We start from the raw sequence: 19,213 nt of genomic DNA on the forward strand, positions 1-19,213 counted from the left end.
CCTCCTTCCTAGACTGAATTTTTCATTCCCTTTTCCTAAGTTAGAACCAGCCTGGGAAAACATACTTTAAAACAGTGGTCTCTAAACATTTTTGATCATGTAACCCTATCAGCTAAAAAGCAACTGAGTACATATCCCTAATATATGTATATTGACATATATAAATTATATATATATATATATATATATACATAAAACACATACACATGCTCACCACTGCCCTAATAATTATGTCCATTATAAACATTACATAAAACTGAAATATAAAAGGAGATAAAAATGGAATAACATTTAATTTTACAATCAATATGGAGCCACTGGAGTTTTTTGAGTAGGGACATGGCACAAGCAGACTTGTGCTTTAGGAAAACCACTTTGACAGCTGAGTAGAGACTGGATTGAAGGAGAGACTTGAAAGAGGGAGGCCAACCAGAAAGCCATTGCAATACTGTAGATGAGAGGTGGTAAGGACTTGAACTAGGGTTGTGCCTTTGTGAATAGAGAATAGGGGGTGAGCCCTTCAGAGTATCCACAACTTAGTAGTTCCCTCAACTGAAATAAGGAAGTTCACAAGAGGAAAGGGTTTGAGGGAAAATAAAATATAATCAGAGGTGTGGTACATATTGTAATCCATCCATGCTTACTCCTTGCTTGTCTGTCCCACTCAAAATTTAAAAAAGGGAAGTTGATCCTTTAATTCAGCAGTCATGAACCCAAGAATCAAGTCCACACTCTAAGGGGTACCTGCTGCAGCCAAGAATCAATCTGGCAAGTGGGGGAAGGGTATTCTGGATGAGGACAGGTTTTCACAATGGCACCTGTATAGCTGCTGCTGTGGGTATCCAAGAAGCATTTAGGTTATAACTATCCCAGGGGGCCAACTCCTGGGGCAGAAGGGGAGAAGGTTGCAAATTTGCACAGTAAGGGGAAGGGGCAAAATGGACAAATGTTAGTGTATAAAAGTAGTTATGGTTATTTAGAGGTACGTCCTATGATTGACTATCGGGGGAGGGGGGAACATGACCCATCTTCCTAGTCTTCTGTTTGGTTGATTCCATTACCTGTTGCCCATTGGTTCTGCTATTACCTACTTTGAGTCAAATCACAATCTTCCAGGGCACTATGACCTTCACTTTGGAGACCACTTCTCTAGAACATTAGTTCTCCATTTTTCACCTTTTAACCACATATTCTCAAAACATCACAGTCGCTATTGTTGTTGCCGATGATTTTGTATATTGTTTGTCCATCTTCCAGATTACGATGTGTGTTCTGAAGCTCCTTGTGAACAGCAATGCACTGATAACTTTGGCAGAGTTCTATGTACCTGCTATCCAGGGTACCGGTATGACCGGGAAAGACACAGGAACAAAGTGAAGCCTTACTGCTTAGGTATGTTGGGTAGCTACCCGAGTTTGCCACTTTTGAGGGATTTACTTCATCTTACAGAGGTACCATTGATCAAACACTTTTTGTAAGGTCTCTAATGACTAAGAATTGTACTAACCTTTGACTCCTCACCTTAAGTCTTCATCTCTTGGGGATGGCATCTCACTTGGAAGTCAACTAGTTGTGACTATTATTTGTGATTATGGAAACACCCACAATGACTCACAGACCACTTCCAGGAAAATTCCATGTATACAGCTGATACCATTTAACTATTCAATAACAAATAAACAGAGGGAAGAAGAAAAAGAAACAGCAAATTCCTTATGAAGTTGAAAATAGATGATAAAGAAAGTTTTGAGCCAGAGAACCAAATAGAAACAAGCTTGCCCTTAGATTAGCTATAGAACAGGCATCTTTAAAGGGGGAGAGACTCACATGTGGCAGGCAGGAAGCTAAGGAGGCCAACATTCTGGGCTGGGACTGAAGAAATCATTAAATCACCATCTTGTTCTCCCACTGTGGCACAAACGTATCCATGGACTAAATGCCAATGACATCATTTTCTGGCTCCCCAAGTCTCTTTGGCAAATAGCTTGTGGTCAACCACATAGGAGAAGGAGAAAGGAACCAGATTTGGAATCAGAGGATCCTGATTAATGTCTTGTATTTGTCACTTATGATCTGTGTGGTCCTGAGTGTATAAGTCATTTAAGTTCTGAGTCCTTATTTCTCCATCTACAAAACGAGGGATTAGGTAGCTTTTAAAGTTCCTTTCAGTGCTAAGTCTAGGATGCTGTGCCCCTAGCATGGTGAAACAGCTGAAAAATAAGCCAAGTTTCACTATGTAGCCTATCTTTATTATGCTTGGTTTTGCCCCCTTCAAGCTTGCTAGACTCTTTAAGGGACACTCCCTACAGAATTAGTCTGTGGTCCCTTCCACATTTGGGAGAACTGGGTTGTATTAGGTGGGCAATGAATCCCAAGCACAGGACTTCTTTTTTTATTTTTCAGTTTTGAACCTCCTTTTCTTTGCCCTACCTCCATCCCCTTAATTCATATAACTTTGGGAATCTGCAAACCCTTGATGTTGCTTATAAAGATCAGTCTGAAGCTTGTTTTCACCTGTTTCATCCTTTATTTTGACATCACCAGTAGGTTAAAGGCTCAGGCAGTGTCATACTCAGTTGGCAGCTGGAGGCAGGAGGGTAGGTGTCAGTTTGAAATACTGGAGCACTGCAATAAATATTAGGCTGTGATGTTACATTGCCCCTCAGCCTGTGCATTGCAAAAGATAAAGGGCAGGCACCTAGCCAGTGAAGCTTCCACTTTCAATGTTCTTATAACTACCTGCAGCCACTGGAGATGGAGGGATGAGGAGAAGGGCCCTTGGCAGTACATCAAGGAAGCTCCTGGAACATTCATCAGACTTCAATGTCATTAGCTTCCTAGAATGCACACCCAGCCTCAGTTTGTCCAACACATGTGCATTGTCTGAGACCCAGCATCACTGCTTCTGTCTGCTGGCACCTGGTGTTGTTTACAGACTGTATACGTGAAACTTATTCAAGTCTCTTCCCTCTCCCCACTCCTCCCCTGCCATCTTCCCATGGGTTGAAAACATTTCATTTCTCTCCAGTTCAGCAGGGGAGTGAATATGTGATGTGAATAGATGACCCTGCCTTTGAAAGCCCTGTTGACTCATTTTCAAGGCTATGAGGAGCTTGCTAGTCCAGAGGGAGGAATTTACAGGCTTCAGGTCACTGATGGGCCAAATTTCATAGGGAGAGCACTCTGCGTGAAGTCCCAATGGTTCTCAGCTTCTTTTTAGTGACAGTGATTATTCCCAGCTATGTTAACTCAGTCTTTTTTTTTTAAGGAAAAAGACATTCTAGGTTGTCTTACCCTTAGACTCCACATCAGCAAAAGAGGACATTAAAAAGTCCTCAGCATACCAGGACATTTGAAAATAAAAATTACACTAATTGAATTGCAGATAATGATAGTAAACAGATGTTGTATTTGTTTGGCATATGCTTACTTTTGAAATATTTTCCTAAATAAGTCAAGTAGTAGGGGTAATTAAACTAGGTATTATTATCTAGTTCTATAGATGGAGAAATTGAGGTATGAGAAAGTGATATGATGAGGTTTATGTCACACAGCTAACTGCCAGCAGAACCAGTCCTAGAACACACCGCTTTTGGATGTGTCCCCAATGATGGCAGTTGAAATGAGTTTTTTTTTCATGGATGGGTCCTATCTCTAGCTTTCCATTTTATTCTCCATTAGAATGTAAACTCCTTGAAGGCAAGAACTATTTTTATTTTTTCTTTGTCTTCTCAGCACTTAGCACAACACCTATCAAATTGCTGTTGTTATTGTTCAGTCATTTTCAGTTGTGTCCAACTCCTTCTGACCCCATTTGGGATTTTCTTGGCAAAGATATTGGAGTGTTTGTGCCATTTCCTTCTCAGCTCACTTTTACAGATGAGGAACTGAGGCAAAGAGGGCTAAGTGATGTACTAGTAAGCTGGTAAGTGTCTGAGTCTGCATTTGAACTCAGGAAGATGTCTTCCTGACTCCATGCCTGGTATTCTATTCACTGTGTGATCTAGCTGCCCACCTGGCAAATAGTAAGCACTGAATAAATGCTCGTTGACTGATTGAATGATTGATTGACTATCCAAAATCACATTGATTGAGGTTGTGCAAAGAATATCATGTGGACAAACACCCAACTTGACATAACCTATTCCACAGGAAATCAATTTTCTAAAACTCTCTAAATATCTCTGGACATTGGTTCAAATACAGATATCGATGAGTGTGCCACCAGCAACGAGACACTCTGCTCACAGATCTGCGTCAACACCTTGGGCAGCTACCGTTGTGAGTGTCGGGAGGGGTATATCCGAGAAGAAGATGGGAAGACATGTACCAAAGGAGACAAAGGTGAGCACCACATGGTTTGAGAGACACAGCTAAGTTCGATCTTATCTGCAGCCTCATCTATTGCAGTAAACACAGGCCCAGAGGCCTGAAATAAATTGAGAGGTGGTATGGGCTATGTTGGAGGATGAAGAATAAGTAAGATGGAGACAGGAAAATATCCATAAAAATGGGGAACAACTCATATTTGCGTAGTAGTTTAAGACTTCTAATGTACTCTCCATACATTACCTCATTTGAGCCTCACAAAAACCTTGTGACATAGATGTTGCTAATAATATTATCCTGATTTTACAGATGAGAAAACTCAAACTTTGGGAATTTAAGTGACTTGCCCAGGATCACACAACTAATAAATGTCTGAGGCAGGATTCAAACTCATGTCTTCTAACTTCTAGTTCAATGCTCTGTCCACTATGCCAGATTACTTCTCCAAACCAGAATCCCAGGACCATAATTATTCATATAAGATTTGTAGCTTTTAAGACATATTGGTAAACACTAGAACAATAACTACTTCACAGGCAGTCCTAAAGAAATATAAATAAATTTTTAAAAATAAAAATTTAGCTCCTAAAAAAATAGCTCCAAAAACTAAACTCTGTCAGACCCTCCTCCATGATAGAGTGTATATGGGTTTTTTTTTTGGGGGGGGGGGATGGGAGGGAAGGGAGCAGTGTTTCTAATAGTAGTGAGCCAAAGAGAGAGTTGGGAAGGGAAACCTCTGATGAAGAGGGTTGGTGAAAATATTTACCAGTACACACAGGGAGGCATTGTGATAGAATGCAAAGAGCATTGTTCAGGTTAAAGAACCTGGATTTCTATCCTGACTCTACTACTTACCACCTGTGTGACCTTCAGAGAGTCTCTGGACCTCTGTTTCCTTATCTTTAAAATGTGGGGTTTGGACCAGATGGCCTAGGTCAGAAGTCCCGTCCAACTCTAGCTCAGTGATCCTGTGTTTTCGGACTGATAGATTTTGGGAAGAAATTGCACACCCAGCTAAAGGAGTGCCTCTCTTCACTGAAAAGCTCACCCATAATTCAATAAAGCTTGATTATATACTTTGGTAATGATAGAGGACAGAGTGAGCGGCAGGCATGCCATATCCTCGGAGAGGATGTGAGTGAACTCTCCTGAAATATTAGATTAAAATATTAAGCATTCACATATGAGGTCAGTAACACATCTGCTGTATGCAATCCAGATGTCTGAGCTACCCAGGGAAATGAACAACCAGGTTCTTGGATTATTTGCTTATATAAACCTATCTTGATATGTTGGTTGCTAAGTGTGCAAAGGTATGCAGTGTTGGGGGGAAAACACACATAAAGAAAACTCAGGTCTGGTTTGCATATTCAACTAAACAATTCAATTTGCTTCCTGATACACTTTAAATAAGGGTGTTAATACATGTAATAAAAGCATATTTATATAGTGCTTTAAAGTGTGCAAAGTGGTTTACAGACATTATCTCACTGATCCTCACAACAAACCTATAAGGTAGATACTACAAATATTATTAATCCCCATTTTGCAGATGAGGAAAATGAAGCTCAGCAGAGCTGAGAGGCTTTCTCATCACCATACAGCTAATAAACCCAAGAGGTGGCCCTTAAACCTAGATCTTCCTAACTGTTCTATCTATTACACCATACAAGTGACTAAATACATTCTCCCAGGTGAGAAAAAATTGAAAGCAAAATGCTTTCTACCAAAAATGATTAACTCAAAAAAATTTTAAACATAAAAAAATGAGTAACTCAGATACTTAAGGATTTAAAGCTGGACCCAGAAAAAGAAGGCTACAGTGTGGCTTATAGACCATGGCATAATACCATGTTGAACCAACTTGAAGGAGTGAATTTCATTGGGCCATCAGATTTTCAATCCCATCTCCACAGTAATGTTTGCCCATGTAAAGTCTTACTCAGCAAGAGCTCTTTCAGGTGTGGGTGTGAGTGTGAGAGAGAGATGGGGGTGGGGGTTGGAGAAGGAGGTTTGGAAGATCAGAGCATACATGTTTGAAACACACTAGAATGCTAGTCATTGGCCAGTGGAGCCTGCAGAAGGAACCCAGACGTGTTTTGTATACTCCATATGACCCATAGTCTTAAGTCTAGAAGTTGCTGTGATCTGTCAGCTAAAGTCTTGGGCATCTGTTATTCTGTATCAGTTAAATCCCCAGAAAGGGAAGGTAGCAGGACCTTATCAGGTTATCAATGTGATGAGTTTTCCCTAAATTTACAGGGATTAGGGTGAAATGAAGGGAGAGGAGGAATCAGGTGTAAGTCACGTGGACCAGAGAGACAAAGGGGATGTGAAGGAGGAAGGATTACCAGTAGGAACGTGGGCAAAGCCTTGGTGACAAGTGACATAGTGACACAGGCAGGAGAAACACTTCCAGAGGCCCATACAAGCACAGCAAGTAGTCTGTGGGAGTAACAAGTAGATGATGGAGGCTCAGGGACTTGCATGCTGATGCTAATTGTATTTTAGCCTCCAGTTATCTCCTTTGGTCTTCCTTCCTAGCAATTCCCCCCACCCTATAAATCTCAGCCTGCCGGGGGAATTTTCACAGTTTCGAGAATCATGATCAGAGATTTAGACCTGTGAGGAAGAAAGAATGTCTGCCACAGTCCCTGCCACATGGGCTGAGTTAGTATTTTTCCTTAAAAATATATTGATGCCGTCTTCTAGTCCAGGAATTCTTACCTTTTTTTTGGGTCATGGACCCCTTTGGTAGTCTGGTGACACCTATTGTTCTCTTCTCAAAATAATGTTTTAAAAGGGATAAAATGAAACAATTGTATTGAAAAATAGTTATCAAAAAAGTGTTTAAAGTTCATACACCATGGATTAAGAATCCCTAATTTAGAAAATAAACTGACTCAAGGAACTAAAGGTACATATTATTAATTTAACATTGCTTCTGGGTCACCTGAGTACAAAAAGCCATATGGGGCTACAGCTCCTCTCTGATGTTTGACTGGCAGAATCCCATAGGCAACTCAGAGACAGGGGAACTGAGCTCAGCTGAATCAACTGGTGTCTTTACTGAATGTCTTTCTTAAATATCCTTCCCTTGCTATGGCTAAGTAAACCTCTTTTTGTTGATTGGTAGATAGGCTACAAGCATTTCATTTCATTTTAATCTTGAACCTAAACTACCTGATCAGCCCTGGCCTGTAACAGCAGGGAAAGGGCTTAATGAGTCCTCTACTCCAGCTCCTCATTTTACAGATGGAACACAGTGATTAGCCCCACGTGGGAAAGGAAGGTCCTCTTGGCTGGTGGACCTGGAACACAAACATTCCTCTGAATATGCAAATCACAGGGAAGGAAAACTAATTCTATAATTTCATCTTATCCATAGTAGTCACAGCCTACTTTCCATGAACTAGGGTTAGGGACACAGTGACCTCTTTCCTTCCCTGAAAGATAAATGGCATGAAATACTCATATGGATAAGGATAAGGATATTGGATAAGGAGGACAAAATGGTGGACAAATAGAAGAGACTGGTAATTTCACACTTTTTACTATGAACATAATTTCCATGGTGAAGAATGGACTGGTTAAAAAAAAGTAATAATATTCTAAGTGAGATGGTTTGTTTTGGGTATTTGCTTTCAAATTTGTTTTAGTGTCAGAAATTCCTTTCCCTCTACTATATCTTCTTCAAAGAAGCATTACATCTTACTATCTTAATAGAACTGTTTATCTTAGAGCAGGAAGGCAAATTGTTGTTGAAAGAACAATTTTTCAATCAACAAGTATTTTAAAAGAGTTTAATATGTGCCAGGCACTGAACGAAACAAAAACACAAAATAGTTCCTACTCTCAAGAAGCTTACATCCTAATGGGGAAGATAACCCACGCATAAATAGGTATGTGCAAGATACTTTACAGAATAGATACAAGGTATCGTTAGAGGGGAAGGCACTCACAGCTGATTTATGTGTAAGCATATAAATCATTATTTCCACTTGATAAATAAGGCAATTGAATCTTATAGAGGTTAAGTGACGTGTATGAAATTTAAAAATAAGTAGTTGTAGGGGGAATGGAAGCTACAATTCCACAATTAATAAATATTTTTAAGGATCTCTTAGTGCATCACTCTTTTTATTTTTTAAAATTTGTTTTATATTTAATTTATGGAATAAAATAGGCATTTCTATAGCATAGGATAATAAAAGCAAGATATTACACATGAAATTGCAAATCTATTGTGCACAACTTGCTATTCCTTTTAAGTATATAAAAAGTTATGACGTAAATTTCTTTTTTTTCCCCAAAGGTGCATCATTCTTCCACTATATTATGCTGCTTTTTGAGGGCACTAGACCAAGAGTTAGGAAAGCTTGTAGAGAGATAACTACCTTTAAAGTGTTGATAGGAAAACCAGATGGCAGATTGAATAGGCTAGTCTTGGAGTCAGGGAGACCTGAGTTCAAGTTTCATGTCTGACACATACTAAGTGACCATGAGCAAGTCACTTGACTTCCCAGAGTCCCGAGAAACTATCTACCACTATAGGTTAGAGATGAGTTACCAGTCTGCCTCAGTGGAATCTAGGAGAGCCCTAGAGAAATGAAACCAAGGTCTATACCAAAAAAAAGTATTAGGCTAATAATCTCAACTATGAAAATAAAGAATAAGAAAAAAATCTATTAGGTCGTTAATCTCAGCTATAAGAAATCTTTTTAGGGCTCATTAGAGTTGCTAAGAAGCAGCATAGATATTCCCTCTGCTCTGGAGTAACAAATTACAGTATTTCATCACAGTTTTTTTTCTGGCTAGGAGATAATTATTATTAAGTATAAACACATGTGATATGAAAGTCTTGTCTTTCCTCTTTGGTTTATTGCTTCACATTACCCAGTGTCTGCAAAATTAAAGAAGGTCAAAGGAGTTTTAATTAAACACAGCAACAGCTGGTTATTAAGGAAGGGTAAGTGGGATGGAAAGGGGGAGAGTGACCTGAATATTGTCCTTTGATGATTGAAAGTTTACAGCCGGTTCACCTGCAAGATGATGGCAAACATGCATGGACTCTGGCCCTGCCCGAGGCAAGATGACCCACAGTAGTAGTGTTATGGTCAGTTACTTATTCTCCTTTTTGGAAACACAGACCCAGATTAGCAAATGCTAATATTTTGTGCAACATTTGAGAAAGAGGGGAAGAGATTGAGGTAACTAATATATTGGGAGAGATGACATGAAGGGAAATGTCCTACAGCTAATTAGCTTGCCTAGTTTCCATTTTCTCCACTTTGTCTTCTGATAAAATGTTCCTGACATCTAGAATGGCTTATTATAATTCGAAGTGTCAGACATATCCCAGGCCCTCTTAGAAGTTTCCAAGCCCCAGCAATTCAGGGACCCAGTTTGCATGACCAATATTGAATAATAAACTAACATACTTTGCATATTTGTGGGACTTTCTTCATGCACGATGTTGGTAACATTTTGTGCTTTTTTTTTTAAACTAAGTCTGTAAAGAGCTACTGAAAAATATCAATAAGCTCTGTGATAAGTAGCTCACATATTCAATCCCTAAAATGCTACAGAGGGGTCAGGGCTTCACACAGACACACACACACACACACACACACACACACACACACACACACACACACAAATAGAATTACATGCCACCATGTGGTCAATCAGCAACATGGCACTTTTACAGAAAACAAAGAAAATGCATCTTGATTCGGGGTTTTCTCACAGAACCATCAACACAGTCTTCATCCGATAAGACTAGAAATAGACACTCTCAGATTCTTAGACAGATTATATTTTAAAATATCATTAAAAACTACCTAGCATGGAAAGTATTTTTCAATTCAATTCAATACAACACACATTAAATGCCTTTTAGATTCAAGGCACTGTGGGAAGCCCAGAGAATATGAAGGCAAAAATTAATGGTCCATACCCTCAAAGAGTTAACCTTATTTGGAGAGATTACAACACGCATATAAGTAAATATAATAGAAGGTGATTTGAGCACTGGAAAATAAGGGGGGTCAGAAAAGATGAAAAGAAGAGTTGGTAGCTAACTTGAGCCCTGAAGGAAGAAAAGCATTAGATAAATTTCTAAATGGTAGAAATAAGGACAGAGTGCATTCTGAACATAAAGTATAGTATGTGTGAATAAGTGGAGATGGGAAGTAGGGGATGTGAACATCTAATCATCTAAGTTTCATTGGAATGTGGGAACAATGTGAAATCAGACTGGAAAGATAGGTTGGAGCCAAAATGTAGAGACTTGAATGCTAGACTGAGAAGTTGGTACTTTATCCTAGAGACTTTGCCTTGTGTAAAACATTGTTATTTTTAATACTACTTTCAGAAAGTTTCACAGGCAGATTGAATAATGTGTAGATTCTAAAAGGATATATAAAGCATGTGGCAGATTTGTATATTGGGGAGGGGGGGAAAGCAGGCAGCATTATTCCCCTTCAGTGTCAGATAATTTAAAAATATGTATTAAGCTACTAATTTCAAAGGGAAGTGGAATAGCATTCTTTATGTGTTTTCATAGATCGGCTTTCTCAGCCAGTTTGAAAACAAACAAGTGTTACATCATAGCTCTCAAAACATGTCCCTAAGGTGATGCGATTGTCTCAGAAAAAGTAATCAAAAAATATAGACAGAGTTGTTTCTGAGAGACCCTCTCATCAAACACATAGTCCTTACTAGAATGCTGACCTCTTGTACTGTGGTATTGGCATTAAGTAGCACCATAAGTTATCAGAAAACTGGTAGAAATACTCTCCTATTTTCTGCCTTACTAGTTAGCCAACTTATGAAGAGAAACAAAACTATATCCAGGTAAATTGCTCCTGGTGAGTGGAGGTGGAGGTGAGGAACCTAGAACCCTTCCTACACAATAGAGGCTCATCCAAATTTTATTCTGTGAAAAATCCTAACTGCTCCAAAGCATAAGGATGAGGCAGCCTAACTGAATGCGCTGCCATCAATAGCAACCCTTTCTCTTAATACATATGTCTACTAGTGCCATCCCTACAGGCTGCCATGCTTCATGTAGTCCCACAGGGGGCTCCATTGTTTTCCCACAACTTTCCTGCAGAATTTAGTCAACTACTCTCCAGTTCTCTACTATTGCTGGCCATGGTGCTGACTGCTTTTCTGACACTGTTAATAACAGGATCTTTTACATACTTTGGATGGTAACATTGTTGACATTCTACCCTCTGATAATTCCTTGAAAGGCAAAATTAGACATTTTTAGGGGAAAAGGAATACCTTTTTAGAGTCAAAGACAGTGCTTTATGTATAATAGGTGTGTAATAAGTATTTTAATTGAATTGAAAGCTTTCCGGCAAAACCTTAGGCTGCTACAGAGTAAGCAAGACTCACAGTTTTATGTGATGTCATCAGATTAATGGTAGGAAAATTCCAGGACTCCTCAAGTGACCCTGGGAATAGGATTTCTAGGCAGTTCCACCTCCCCAATACTACTCTGATAAAGAGATTATGTAGACAGACACACAAATACTCATATATCTTGTACTATGTAAATGTATATACTATATGATGCATATGTCTGTATACATATGTGTTCATGTCTGTGTGTGCCTGTGTGTCTGCACACACACCAAATGTTCCAAAGAGTCCCAAAGTCAGAAAGGACCTCAGAGTCCATCTAATCCAACTTGTACCTGAACAAGAATTCCGTCTTCAACGTGACTGATAAGTAGTCATTTCACCTTTGTTTGTAGACCTTCTCTGATCATTTCCTGAAACAACCCATTCCCATTCTGGGTAGTTCTAACATTTGGAAAGTTTTTCCTCTAGGCAAAACTAAATCTGCTTCTCTAGAGAACAAATCTGTTCCTTCTTCCACATTACAGCCCTTCAGTAATATGAAGGAAGCTATCATGTCTCAACTCTCCTGAGCCAACTTTCCTACACATTACAATTAAACTGTGTTTGGTTTCTACTGACTACTTCTTCTTGGTTTTCTATCCATTTGCACTGTTGTAGTCATCACTGATTCTGCTTACTTCTCTCTATATGGATTCATATATGTCTTTCCCATGGTTCCCTGAATTCTTTGTATTCATAGTTCACAGTGATATTCCATCTAGCTATCAGTATGGGCTCGCTTCCCTCTTGCTTTCCCTCCACCTCCAACCCTGACTCCAAGCTACCCAGAACCTGCTGAGGACCCCCATATTTTTGCCTTTGTCTTTATCCTCCCTTGACCTCACTAATAGTATGTTCTAAAACTTTGCCAGGAATTAGTCACTCTCAGCCCATCTCCCTTTTTTGAAAATTGAGATAACACTTTTTCCTTTCCAGTACTACAGAAGAGGTCACGGACTGTGGCTCGGAAATCACATCTGATAGTTCCAACAGTCCCTTAGGGAAGAAGTAGCAAACTCACAGTCCACAAACAGCCTAAAACCTCAGGAGTATGACTCAAACAAGATTAAAATATATTTGGGAAATGCTTAACAAAATAAATAAAAATACAATCCAACATAAACAAAGTCAATTTCTGATTTTCTGCATCAATGTGCAGCCATCAGGGATCTGTTTCTATTTAAATTCGACCTTGCCTTGAGGTATAATTTTATGCATCTAGTATCTTAAACTTATCAAGGACAGCTTAGTGCTCTTTTACTATCTCCCTAGTTTTCCTGGATACTAGCAACTTCTTTGCCATTTTGTTTCTGGGGTGTGCCACCCCGATTCCTTGGGCACTCACTGTTGGTTCACTTAAACTTCTAGGTTTTCATTAGCAGAGAAAGAATTAAATTGTTAGGATTGAGAAGAGGTCTGTCTATGTGCAATGTTCCCCTGGTACCCTGTCCATTCATTCACTTATTGAACAAGTATTTGTTGCATGCTTACAATGTGCGTGGCACCATGGCAAAATTCAAATTTAAGAAGAAGGCGTATTCCCTGCCCTCAAGTAGTCTGGAGTGTAGTTGGGGTAACAAGGCAAGCAGACAATCACAGCATAAGGAATTCTTTTATAATGCCTGCTAAATGAGAGGTACAGATAATTGATTTAGAAAGAGAAAGATTATTACTAGCTGAATAATTACAAAAGGATTTATGGGGGAACCAGGATCTGATCTGGGCCTTGAGATAAGATTTTGATAGACATAAATGAGGGAATGAGTTTTGTATTCCTGAAGAGAATCAAGAAAAGGTGTAGCATGTTGTAAGCATGTTACCACCTTAAAGGTAGGAAGAACAGATTATGTCTCCTCTGTGATCCTTAGGTCACCATTGATACCACCAGTGATTATTTAAAGAGCTTAGTATGCATGGAGTCCACATACTAGGTTGCTTTTAGGCCTTTGGGATGACACGTTCCAGGTGAAAAACTGACCTGCCAATCACATAAGCCCACACTATGTCTTTCTTTGCCATCCACATACGTTGGCAGAACACTTTCATTTGGAAACCACTGCTACCTTTGCTCATTTGCCCTCTCCAAGCTCTGAATTTCGATATCTTGTTTCTGTGTCAAGAAGGTGATATTTTATTGACTGTTCCTGTGTCATGGTGAAAATAATTTTATAATAAAACCCTGAAACATGCAAGGTCGTGCTAGTTCATGATAGAAGGTGGTTTGGAACTACTGGGATTAGTGTGAGCACAACAACGTTCTCCAAATACTCTATCAGGTTTAAGACAGTTGTGAATGTGGTTAGTGTTCCTCATATCTTCTGCCGGTCCAAATTGGCTTAAAGTCCCTTACATTGATGTCAGTTCCCAATTCCAAAATGTGCCTCCTGCAATCCTGCCCTATCTGGAAGTGCTTGCTGAACAGCAGATGAATCTACAGTGAAGAAGACCAGCTTTTTGTAAACTACACAAGAATCGTGTTGGAATCTGGGTATGATTTACAATGCCTGAATAATTGGCCCTTTTCGGTGGGTATAAATCATGTCAGGTTTATAGGACCTGCCTTCCGGAGAGGCACTGATAAAAGGGTAGTGGCAAACAGTCTCACATCCCAAAGTGGAAAGGCTCTGGGGACCCTTAAATCAAAACAGCTGGGTTTGAAATGCAGCAAGGTCTCTTTCACACCATTCTCCCCTGACCTGTGACGCTCCCATCAGTGACTGAAGAGCTGTACAAATTGCGAACGTGTATACCTTGCACGTTTCAGGGTCAGAGTAGAAGCCTGCTTATGCCTTCATGCACAAGAGGTGATTCTTTTCAACCATTTAGATCTAACTGAGCCAGTCTTCTTTCCCAGGACATGATGAGAATGTAGAGAATGTGCTGAAGGCAGGAACCTGCTGTGCCACTTGTAAGGAGTTCCACCAAATGAAACAGATGGTATTACAGTTGAAACAAAAGGTATGCTCCTTGGGCCTATTTTGAAAAAGGGAATTGTGGGCAATGGGGTTGAAGTGGAGCCATATTTATGGAAAAAAGGAAAAAAGTGTCTGAGGCACATGCTTAGGAAATGAATTCATCTGCCTGAATAGTACTGAGCCCCCACTGAGTGTAACCTAAGCTCCCTGAGGGCAGGGTCTGTGCATACTCTTCTCTGGAAACCCCCTCCAGTTCCCACAGACCAGTGCTGTGACTTATCCATGCTACAGTTGGTGTTCTATTAATGTCTGTTGAATTTGTTGGGTTTTATTTAGTGCTTGGGAAAATATACAAGTTCTTCCCCTAATAGTTCATAGTAAAAAAGGAAAAGCAAATAAAATATGGTAATGAGAAAGGTTCTAGTATGAACACTGTTCAAAAAGAAAGTTTTCATAGTCAAGTCCCAGAGTACTATACACAATATAATCACTTCATTGGTGGTGAATGTATTTGTTTGGCCCATGTAGCACACTATAGATCAGATCAACCATCCCCATCTGTGACAGTATATTCTCTGAATTTGAAACGACTGACACATGGTCCCCAGATATAAAGTCCAACACATGTGTTCTAATTTGATTTTTGAATGTGAACAATGTTTCTTCTGCTGAAGTTCATCTTGAGCTTTTTGAAGTTTGCAGGTCAATAATTATAGAGGATTTTCAGCTGACAAAGGATATCCAAGTGGTATGCAAAGCGTGCAGAAGGAAAGCAGAATTTTAGGGATGAAACTTCATCTGGGGAACACATGTGCAGGACAGCAGCCATGTTTAACAAAGGGCACACCCAACCACAAATGGTTATAATCGATCAATCCATTTTATGGTATTGCCACACAAGCCTGACAAGAGATCATTTCAGAAAGTAAATCATTACACTATGTCTGATACACTAGGAATTTACCTTGTAAACCCAGCTTGTTTTAACAACCCTTGAGAAAATACAGAACTTTACATGGAGAAGTCAATCAATCAAAGTTTGTTTAATGCTGAATAAATGAATACGGCTTTAAAAAAGTCATTCCTGAGGTCTGTTAATATTGTTAACAGTTAATAAAGTATGCGGTTTTCTCTGCTTTTGACAAAATTCTAGTTTGTCTAATTGGTCTTACTATAGGTTCTTAGTAAAACAAAAGGGTATATAGAAAGTTTTTCACCTTGAGATCAAAAGGATAAATAAAGGTATATAATTTTTCCAAGCTTAGCAAACAGGCATGGCTCTACCTTCTACCCAGCTATGTGACCTTGGACAAGTCACTTTTAAAATGATGCATTTGTATTGATGGTTTTTGTTTTTTCATTGGCTAGGTTTTTCCTTGTAGAACCAACTCTCCACCATCCCTTATAACAAAGGGGTTTTTTTGTTGTTGAAAAGAGAAAAAGTCAACAACACCAATCAATATATTGAAAAAACTGACATCATATGCAGTATTCCACCAGTATCAGCTGCAATGTTGGTGTCTGTGTGTGTGTGTGTGAATGGGTGGATGTGTGGTGGGGTGTCTTCTTCTGTCTTCTTTGGGGCCACACCCATTCTTTATAATATCACAACATTCGTTTTTTATTGTTTTGCGGTAGTGCTTTTCATTTACATTGTTTAGTCATTGTGTATGTTCTTCTGGATCTACTTTTCCTGCTTCTGCTTACTTGATTTAGCAACAGTTAATGTAAGTATTTCCATGCTTCTTTGTATTCATCATATTCTTAATTTCTTTCATTACAATAATATTCCATGATATTCATGTGCCATAATTTGTTTATCAATTCCCAATGGTCATCTTCTGTGTTTGAGCATTTAACCTCTCTGGACCTCAGTCTCCTCATCTATCAAATGAGAGTATTGAACTATCAATGAATGAATGAATGGAAAGTATTTAAGTACTTACTATGTGCAGATCATTGTGCTAAGAGTTCTGGAGATACAGATAGAAAAGCAAGACAGTCCCTGCTCTCAAGAAGTTTGCATTTAAGGGGCAGCTAGGTATCAAAGTATATAGAGCACTGGTCCTGGAGTCAGAAGGACCTGAGTTCAAATATGATCTCAGACCAGACACTTGACCCTTACTAGCTGTGTGACCCTGGGCAAGTCACTTAACCTCAGTTGCCTTGTCCCCCCAAAAAAGTTTTCATTCTAATGGGGAAAGAACACGTATAGTTTTCAGCTGCAAATTAGATGAAAAGATCCCATGGTCCTTAGGATGCAGCAGCAAAGCAGATGGTAATATAATCTTTTTAATGTTATTTCCACCTATATTCATATCTGTTTCTGACATTGAACCATTTGATAATGCCAAGGACTTTGATGTCAAAACTTTTCTTTTCTGGGACTTTAGTCTCTGTGTGGCTGAGGAGACAGGGGCTGTAGCACCCGTGGAAGCAATTGCCAGGTCTTATTCCACAGTAGCCTGAGGGCAGGTTTTGATTGAGGTGCCTTCAGTCATTCCTTCAGGACATCTTGCTGCTTCAGCTAGCTTGGTCCACCTGTCCCTGACAGCTGTCAGGTTGTTGATAGAGATGTCTGGCTCCTCTTCCCCAGGGCTTGCTTCCTGGGATGATGGCTGGGTGGGCTGGGCTGGAAGGAGGCCACTCTGACCAGGAGAGCACTGCTGCTAGTGGGGCTCTGGGCCATACGTGATAGGAGGTGGCAGTTAGTCAGCAGTCGGTATGTGGTGACAGAGAAAGGAGATCCCTTCTCCACAATGATTTTACCCCTCAATCTAGCTCAGGAGTTCTCAACCTTTTTTGTATTGTGGGGCTCTAACAAAGTCTATGGACATCTTAGAATAATGGGGTTTTTAAAAATCGATAATTGAGAAAATGCTCAATTTAATTTAGAGATGAATAAAAATTAAGGTGTAACTTTTTTCCATCTAAGTTCATGACCGCTTTAAAATATCTCCATGACCCTAATCCCCATACTGCCTGTGAAGAACTCTTGATCCAGATAATATCTGAAGTGCCTTTTGGCTCTAAAGTTTCATTAATTCATGAAAATTTCTTAAGTGCATCATTTCTCAAGTGCAAGCACTGTGCCAGGTGCTAGAGGAAGCAGAAGGTTTAGCTAATATGTAGTCCAAGGGTGGGGAACCTGTGGCCTCGAGGCCCATGTGGCCCTCTATGTCCTTGGGTGCAGCCTTTTGACTGAGTCCAAGTTTTACAGAACAAATCCTTTTATTAAGGAGATTTGTCCATGAAGTTTGTATCCGATCAAAGAGATGCACTTGAGGACCTAGAGGGCCATATGTGGCCTCAAGGCCGCAGGTTCCCATCCCTGGAATCCCTGCCATCCTATATATAATCTATCTATCTGTCTATCTATCTATCTATCTATCTATCTATCTATCTATCTATCTATCTATCTATCTAAAATCCTATGTAATCTGATAGAAAAAAAGACCAAAACATACATAACTTTAATATGGAATATCAAATATAAAGTAGAACAGAAATCTGTAGAACAAAATGCTTTGTCCTGGCTGAAACCAGAAATGCAGCCTCTAGGAAATCTGTCATCTCACAGTGACACTTCTAATACAGGAAGTATTAAGTAAGGGCTATTCAGAGATTGAAGTATGAATAAAAATAAGACTTTGCTTCCCCTTTGCAGGAAAGGAAAGGTGATTTAGGTTCATTTTGAGTTGTCACAATGGAATAATCAGATCTGTCATTTTTGGCCTTCTGTGTTCCAACAAGGAAAGCTAAATTTGTCTTGAACTTTAATAAAAATGTAATGTTTGCAAAAAGAAACAGAAGCCACCAAAGTGCAAAGTGTGGGGTTAGAAGGGAAATCTATGTTAATGGTCCCTAATGAGAATTTCAGCCATCACTTAAATAAAGTTAATAATAGAAACAGTTTCCCTGGTTTAATCCACCAGTTTGCTGACTGTTGGTAAACACTAGCCAGTTGACAGACTTTAGCAGCAGTAAGTAGGTATTTAAGTATATAACTAGGAATAAAACAAGGAGCATGCAGTTTTTGAGGGAAGGCAAACATGTATGTATGTATATATGCATATATTCTAACATGCATGCAAATATAAATATATACCATTGAGGAAAGGAAAGCAGTCAGTTGCATTGGGGTTGATAAATACATATGTCATTTTCTGTTCATCCAAGGCAGATTTCACAAAGAAACTAATTTTCAAATTGCATGTTAATGATTAGAGAATCATAACTTCAGCTGTCTCTCAGCTTATCAAATTATAAATCTTTCTACGTTTGCTCCAACCCAATGGGTGAAGGGAGGATGCCTCAGGTGTGAATGAGCCAGTATGTTTTAATGGTAAGAACACTGGCATCAGAGTTGAGGACATTCTGGTAGACATGCTACTTACCACCTTTGTCATCTTGGGTGAGTTGCTTAATCTCTCTGGGCCTCAGTTTTCTCATCTGTAAAAGGGGGAGGTGAATGGAACTAGATGATCTCTAAGATTCATTTCAACTCCAAATGGCCTAGTGAGTAAAAACATCCAACTGAGATAATTCCATGA

At 39.4% G+C, this 19,213-nt stretch overlaps 1 protein-coding gene across 1 annotated transcript in view; it reads left to right on the plus strand.

Annotated features, from left to right (window-relative positions):
• The window catches only part of CCBE1 (collagen and calcium binding EGF domains 1), a 347,770-nt gene that overhangs the window by 308,053 nt on the left and 20,504 nt on the right, over positions 1-19,213 (plus strand). Inside the window, exons 4-6 of the mRNA XM_020995047.2 lie at positions 1,258-1,392; positions 4,207-4,344; positions 14,600-14,703. Coding sequence (XP_020850706.1) covers positions 1,258-1,392; positions 4,207-4,344; positions 14,600-14,703 — 377 coding nt within the window. The remainder of the gene's footprint in view (positions 1-1,257; positions 1,393-4,206; positions 4,345-14,599; positions 14,704-19,213) is intronic.

The sequence above is a fragment of the Phascolarctos cinereus genome, unplaced genomic scaffold (genome assembly GCF_003287225.1).
Source record: "Phascolarctos cinereus isolate Bilbo 61053 unplaced genomic scaffold, phaCin_HiC Scaffold_4;HRSCAF=312, whole genome shotgun sequence".
Classification (NCBI taxonomy): Eukaryota; Metazoa; Chordata; class Mammalia; order Diprotodontia; family Phascolarctidae; genus Phascolarctos; species Phascolarctos cinereus.